General features: G+C 44.9%; 1 protein-coding gene across 1 annotated transcript; it reads left to right on the plus strand.

The window, feature by feature from the left end:
* Window positions 1-3,154: 3,154 nt before the first annotated feature.
* Window positions 3,155-5,643, plus strand: CCL20 (C-C motif chemokine ligand 20). Its single transcript, XM_005237706.4, has 4 exons — window positions 3,155-3,614; window positions 3,869-3,983; window positions 4,750-4,827; window positions 5,116-5,643. Exons 1-4 carry the CDS (start codon window positions 3,533-3,535, stop codon window positions 5,141-5,143), a joined length of 303 nt encoding a protein of 100 aa, XP_005237763.1. The 5' UTR covers window positions 3,155-3,532; the 3' UTR covers window positions 5,144-5,643.
* The last annotated feature ends 1,152 nt before the right edge of the window (window positions 5,644-6,795 follow it).

Genomic DNA, 6,795 nt, shown 5'->3' on the forward strand with positions numbered 1-6,795 from the left:
CAGGTTAAGCTGTAATTGCCCAGGAAATGGCAGGAGAAACACCAAAGCTGGGTATGGGTGTAATAGATTTGGGATTGGTGAGAAAAAAGAATTAGGTATGAGCTGTTTATTTGGGGCGGGGTGGGGTGGAATTTGGGCAGAGGTAAGGACATGCAGGGGTGGTGGGAAGGTGGGTTCAAAAAAAGGGGGAAAATGGGGAATAAGGTATAAAATGAGGAAGGAGAGCAAGATATGGGAAGATCTTGTGACAGAAGGAGCGCGGCTGTCTCCAGTCAGGGGTAAAGCCAGCCTGTGGGCCCCAGCTCCCTGGGACGCTGGGGCAGCCCCTGTGGATAAGCCAGCAGGCTCTCCACCAGGTCTATGCCTGAAAGATAGTGCAGGAGCGGGGAGTAAGAAGGGATAGATAAACTTATAAGGCTTGTCCCTTAACATTAGTGCAGGAGGCAAGGGAGCAGAATCACAATGTAATAGCACTTACTAGTGATTTTTCACTTTTCTTTATAATAATTTAACCAATATGTTAACGTAACCACTGTATCAATACGAATAGTAGTAACAGACTTGTAACTCAATATTAATTAAGGTGATATAATTGCAAAGCAATATTGATAATAATAATGGTGTTTTATTAGCCAAATAAGGTAATACCTTTTTTTATAAGATGTGCTGTCTTATCAATAAACATTATAATAATCATAATCAGTTACATCTCAAGACTCTCAACTAACGAGGGAGAGGTGAACTTGGGGAATAATGAGTATATTAGCAAGACAGGAGACAAACTGATCTCTTTTTTTTAAGAAGGCTTTGTCAGCAATTTTTGAGATTATTCTTAGACTAGCGCTTTTGATGCTCTTGATATTAATCAATAGATAAAAAGATACAGTTGATATCTTGACTTCAGAATGTTCTCTTTCTAAAGCAGCTGGAGACTTTCCCAGTGCTGACACTAGAGTGAAATGGGAGGCTGGATGCAGAGGAAGGTGAGTTGATAATCTAATGCCTAATTTTCATATCTTCTTAATGGCAGTTGTTTGGTAGAGACCAGACAGTGTAAATTCCTGCTCAAAAATTAACGAGTAAATAAAAAATCCCAGGTTGTTACCGAACAGCCAGTTGGGGTGTTTTTTGTTTGTTTGTGTGTTTTAAAATAAAAAAGTGGTGCTGATGGGGAAGATAGAGAATTGCTTATGGCCAGTCTGATGCTTCTTGATACCTGCCAATCTAGAAGTAGTTATACCTGATTCAGGTTTAACTATTATCTTTATGGAAAGTAAAAATCTATCAAGCCAAACCAGTCATTTCAGGTGTTACCTTTCTAGTTAGCTATTTTGTATCATTGCTGTCCTGGTTTCAGCTGGGGTGGACTTAATTATCTTCTTAGGAGCTAGGGTGGGGCTGTGTTTTGGCTTTGATGTGAGACTTTTCAGTTCCTCAGGCCTTGCTAAAAAAAAAAAAAAAGCTGGAGGGGCACAAGGAATTGGGAGGGCACACCACCAGGTCAGCTGTCCTGAACTACCCAAAGAGGTATTCCATAGCATGGGACGTCACGCCTGTATATATACCTGGGGGCTTGGCTGGGACGGGCAGGTCATTGCTCGAGGACTGGCTGGGTATCGGTGGGCAGGTGGTGAGCTGTTGCATTGCGCACCATGTGTTCCTTTCTCCCTTTCCCTCTGGATGTTATTCTTTCCCTTCCCCTTTTCATTATAACTGTTATTGTCATCATTGTTATCATTGTTCTTTCATTTCTATTCTATTTTGACTATTAAATTGTTCTTCTTTCAACCCTCAAATTTTACATTCCCTTCCAACTTTCCTCCCCATTCCTCTGGGTGAGGTGGGAGTGAGTGAGCGGCTGTGTGGTGCTCGATTACCAGCTGGGATTAAACCACAACAATTGCCTAATGCTGGCAGACAGTCCTAAAACAGTTCAGAAATGGCTGCATTCTGAGAGCATTGATCTTTATATATTTTTGTGGTGTTTCAATATGATCTATAAAGCTGTCATAAAAAGAAGTGTACATCACAGCGTGGGATCTTTACTGCCTCCTCCCCTGTGCCTTGTCTAATGGCAGTGGATTTGAGGAGAAGCACCTCCAACATATGCAATGCCATGTGCGCTGCGAAGCTGCTCATATGTACACTAGCCATACGAGTTTCCCTGAATTCTGATTATTATATAGAGAAATTAATTTCTCTGAATGACAATCTACTCTAGAGTTATTTACATTTCTAGGAAGAAATAATAGGAACACACCTTTTGTGAGAGGTACTGGCAGTCTGAAAAATAGAAGGAATGTAATTCTGAACTGGCTATGACCATGTCTCTGAGTGCTACCTTAAAAGCAGCTACTTAAAGCTCGGGTTACTCTATAACCGCCTGGAGCTGGTAGCAGCTTCTGTGTACACCAGCTGACCAGGACTTGGCCTGCAGCCACCACATTCATCACACAGGTCACAATGGCATTGGAAAGCACCAGCCTTCGGCAGCACCTCAAAGAGTGTACTTGCAGTGATGTCAGAGCCTCTCTCCAGGGTTTTTTCCTGAGCCATGCAAGGCAGCGTTAAGATAGTGTGTGATTTAGTGGAATGCTCAGGAGTCACAATACTTGAGTACAGGCTGGCAGGGGAAAGTAACAAGATACAGCTATTGCTTATGAAGCAGTATTAATCCACTCTGGACAGTAGAGATTCGGTAGAAAATACAGACCCCATTTCAAGTTGCTTTTAAGCTAACTCTGTTTAATTGATTTTTAACTTATGTAATTTATTTTAACTTACCTAATTTAAGATTAAATAGTTCAGATGTGTAACAAACCGGCAGAAGGTGATGGCAATGAATATATGGTAAAAGAAACTCTAAAGAAACCCGTTTCCATGTATACTCAATGATGTTGCTCACACGTCCCCACCAATACTACAGTCTCACAAAGCAGTAATCTGGAAAGCCTGATATTACTGTGTTAGCCAACCAGTAAATATTAATATAGTGTTCTGGTATCGTTGCAGGTAGTTACTGAGCTCCTGCGAACATGCCACACTGAAATGAATCTGGCTGGGTTAGGCCCACGTCCCTCTGCCCCCAAGTTTGGCTTATTAAAGTAGAGCACAGCAAATATGCGGTTTCTGTAGGTAACATCAAGAGTTACCTACATTTGTCTTTCCTCATTTCACAACCCACACTCCTACCCCTAAAAATACACGTACTTCACCCACAGAACCACTACCTCACGGCCTTTTATTTCCTTTTCTTTTGGGCTGAATCTTCTAACCTACTTAAAAAAAAAAAAAATATTCCCCAGCATGCTGTTATCTCTCATTATAGCACCAGGAAGGTGTGCTGGGGCCAAATTGGGCACAATGGAATTTGCCATGGGGAAACCCGCTGATGACAGCGGAACCCGCCCGCGTGTGAATTCCCGCGGCTCCTGCAACCCCTTTATAAGCAGGTGGAGGTGCGGTACGGCTGGCAGGACAAGCAGGGAGCAGCTGAGGACTCACCAGAGCACAGCTACTGTGTGGAGGAGAAATGGTTGGCTTTAGCAGCAAGAGCTTGGTCCTGGTTTCCCTGCTGGGGCTCCTGGCACTGCTCCTGTGTGGCACCTCTGAAGGTGAGTGAACTTACGCGTTCCGCCCCAGGGAGTGGTTCTCGGTGCCACTCTGCAGCGCGCCAGCCATGCCGCGGTATGTGGCAGGACAAGGGTGAGCTGGAAGGGAATTGTTTCAGCGAAGTATGCTGCCTCTTGCTCCTCTTCTGTTGCCAGGGAGCTGGGATAGTCAGGTGGCTGGGCAGTGAGTACCCTAGGCAGCATGGCACCGTGGTCCAGATGGGGTTTATTTACTTTGTTGTTTTCCTTCCTTCCAGCACACAGCAACCAGGATTGCTGTCTCTCTTACACCAAAGTGCGTCTGCCTCGGTGGGCCCTAAAGGGCTATACTGAACAGCTCTCCAGTGAAGTCTGTGACATCCATGCAATCATGTAAGTTGCTTTTCAGAAGATCCTCTTGTTTTTTCTGACATACGTTAACCTTAGGATGTCTGGGCAGAAACAATGATTTGAGCATTGTAAGCATCATTTTTCTTGCCTTTTCAAAACGTTAAATTTAATGAATAAATTGTATATCGTATCTGTAAACAAAAGATACAACTTCTTGCTGATAAAGGACTACTAACCGACAGGACAGGCATACAATGTAAATAATAAATCTGACTGTTTAGGAATGAGCTGTGCAAAGACATGCTCTGTCTCCAGCTAAGGACCGCTCTAGCCAACACACGGTGCTCCCTTGCCAAAACCTGTTAACAGACACATAAGTGACAAGAGTTTGCTTAATTCAGAGATCGAAATTGTTTTTTCCATAAGATTTTAGCTCTCGTAAATGTTGATCTGTCACCATAGTTTGACAGCAACTAGTCTCCTTAGCCTCACAAATTATTTCTGGCATCCAACAAAGTTCTTTGTCTCACTAGTTCCAATAAATTGAACACAACTTTATGGTGCAAAATATGATCTGTGAGACTGACACAGCGATAACATTTAAATTTCATTAGCTGTTTCTTTTTGTTCATATAGCATTGGAGAGGTTGTGGAGCATCCCATATCTAACTGGCATTTACAAAAGCAGTTGCTGTTGTTTATCATATAGAGTAACTGCAACACATGTTTTTGACCAAAGATATCTTCACAGTATTTACTAGCAGAGATTTCTAATTATTTACTGATCTCTATTTTTTTTTCTCCCCAGTTTCCACACCTACAGCGGGCTGAATGCCTGTGTAAATCCTAGGGAGGGCTGGGTGAAGAAGCATCTTCTGTTCCTGAGGTAGGAATCTAAAAATCTGAATACTATGCTGATGAAAACAGAGCATGTATGAAAGCCTGTTTCTTACATCTGCTGAATGCCCCTTCTCACGGCAATAATAAACATTTGTCTTTCCATCTCCTGTCAGACGTGGCTACTCCTTTTTAGAATCTTCTCAGGGACAACCACGTCATATTTCCCTTTTTCTACCTGAGCTATTCTCTCAGGAAGTACTATATCTTGGAGAGAAACCTGTAATTGACCTGTGGCTGAACTCATTATCTGTATGTTCTTTCATTCTTTTAACAGCCATAAGCTTAAGAAGATGTCAATGTGATATGGTTTCCAGCAGGGAACTAAACACAGATGTGGCTGAAGCACCACTAGGCTCAGTGTTCTGGTTGGGATCATCATCTTGTACATTGATGTGTGCTTCCTCACCACTATCTCTGGCTTTTTCAGAACCGTTGAACTTCTTGGGTTGATTCATATTGCATCACTCTTTTGCTTGAATTAAGCATTTTGTTAAAGCTTCTATTTTTACTAATACATCTATGTTACTAATGTGACATAACAGTTCTGTTTAGTAAGGACTACTACTGTAAGCTGTTGTACAGAGTATGAAATTTGTTCAAGTTTATTGCATGTTATTTTTGTTATTTTCAGCATGTGTAAAGTGGGTTATTTATTCTGTTTATTTTGTTACTTCTTTGGCACTGTTTTGTGCCAAAATGTTTCATTTTAGCTGTAGTCAGCATTAGAACACTTCTTGAACTATTGTTAAATAAAGTCTGCTTGTGGAAAAAATGGAAATTGGAGTTTAAAAAAAATGTTAAAATGTGCACTCTGTGTGATATGTTTATTTTTAAAATTAAAAAAGGTAACTTCCCCTTGAAATTAATTCCTTTCACAGATTCACACAATGGTCAGGGTTGGAAGGGACCTCTGGAGGTCATCTAGTCCAAGCCCCTGCTAAAGCAGGTTGCACAGAATTGCGTCGAGGTGGGTTTTTAATTACTCTAGACAAGGAGACCCCACAGCCTCCTTTGAATTGGGCAGCCCATTCCAGTGCTCTGTCACCCTCAAGATAAAGAGGTTTTTCTTCATTCAGATGGAACTTCCTGTGTGGCAGTTTGTGCCCGTTGCCCCTTGTTCTGTCGCTGGGCACCACTGAAAAAAGCCTGGCCCCAGCCTCTTGACACTCATCCTTAGACATTTGTAGTCATTGACTAAGATGTATCTCAATCTTCTTCAGGCCAAACATTCCCAGCTCTCTCAGCCTCTTCTCACATGGGAGATGCTCCAGTCCCCTCATCATCTCCATAGCCCTCCGCTGGACCCTCTCCGGTAGCTCCCTGTCTCCCTTGACCTGGGCAGCCCAGCACTGGGCGCAGCACTCCAGATGTGCCTCACCAGGGCAGAGCAGAGGGGGGATCACCTCCCTCCACCTGCTGGCCACGGCCCTCCCAGTGCACCCCAGGGTCCCACTGGCCACCTTGGCCACACGGGCACGCTGCTGGCCCATGGGCACCTTACTGCCCACCAGCACTCCCAGGTCCTTCCCCGCAGAGCTGCCCCCCAGCAGGTCAGCCCCAGTGCTGGTGCGTGGGGCTGCTCCTCCCCAGGGGCAGGACCCTACACTTGCCTTTGCTGAACTTCGCCAGGTTCCTCTCCGCCCAACCCTCTGGCCTGCCCAGGTCTGGCTGAATGGCAGCGCAGCCTCCCGGTGCACCAGCCACTCCTCCCAGTTCCGCACCACCCCCAGACTGGCTGAGGGTGCCCCTGCCCCTCCACCCAGGCCGCTGATGGATGAGCTGCACAGGGCTGGGCCCAGCACTGACCCTGGGGAACACCGTGAGCTACAGGCCTCCAGCTGGCCCCTGCGCCGCTGGTCACAGCCCTCTGAGCTCCGCCATCCCGCCCGTTCTCAGCCCACCTCGCTGCCCGCTCGCCTGACCCACACCGCCTGCGCTCACCTGGGAGGGTGTT

The sequence above is a fragment of the Falco peregrinus genome, chromosome 12 (assembly GCF_023634155.1).
Source record: "Falco peregrinus isolate bFalPer1 chromosome 12, bFalPer1.pri, whole genome shotgun sequence".
NCBI classification, from domain to species: Eukaryota; Metazoa; Chordata; class Aves; order Falconiformes; family Falconidae; genus Falco; species Falco peregrinus.

Bases quoted from the DNA above. Each gene is read 5' to 3' on its own strand.
- CCL20 (XM_005237706.4), top strand. From the start codon at position 3,533: ATGGTTGGCTTTAGCAGCAAGAGCTTGGTCCTGGTTTCCCTGCTGGGG. The intron at 3,615-3,868 runs GTGAGTGAACTT...CCTTCCTTCCAG, and splicing joins CCTGTGTGGCACCTCTGAAG to CACACAGCAACCAGGATTGC. The intron at 3,984-4,749 runs GTAAGTTGCTTT...TTTTCTCCCCAG, and splicing joins TGTGACATCCATGCAATCAT to TTTCCACACCTACAGCGGGC.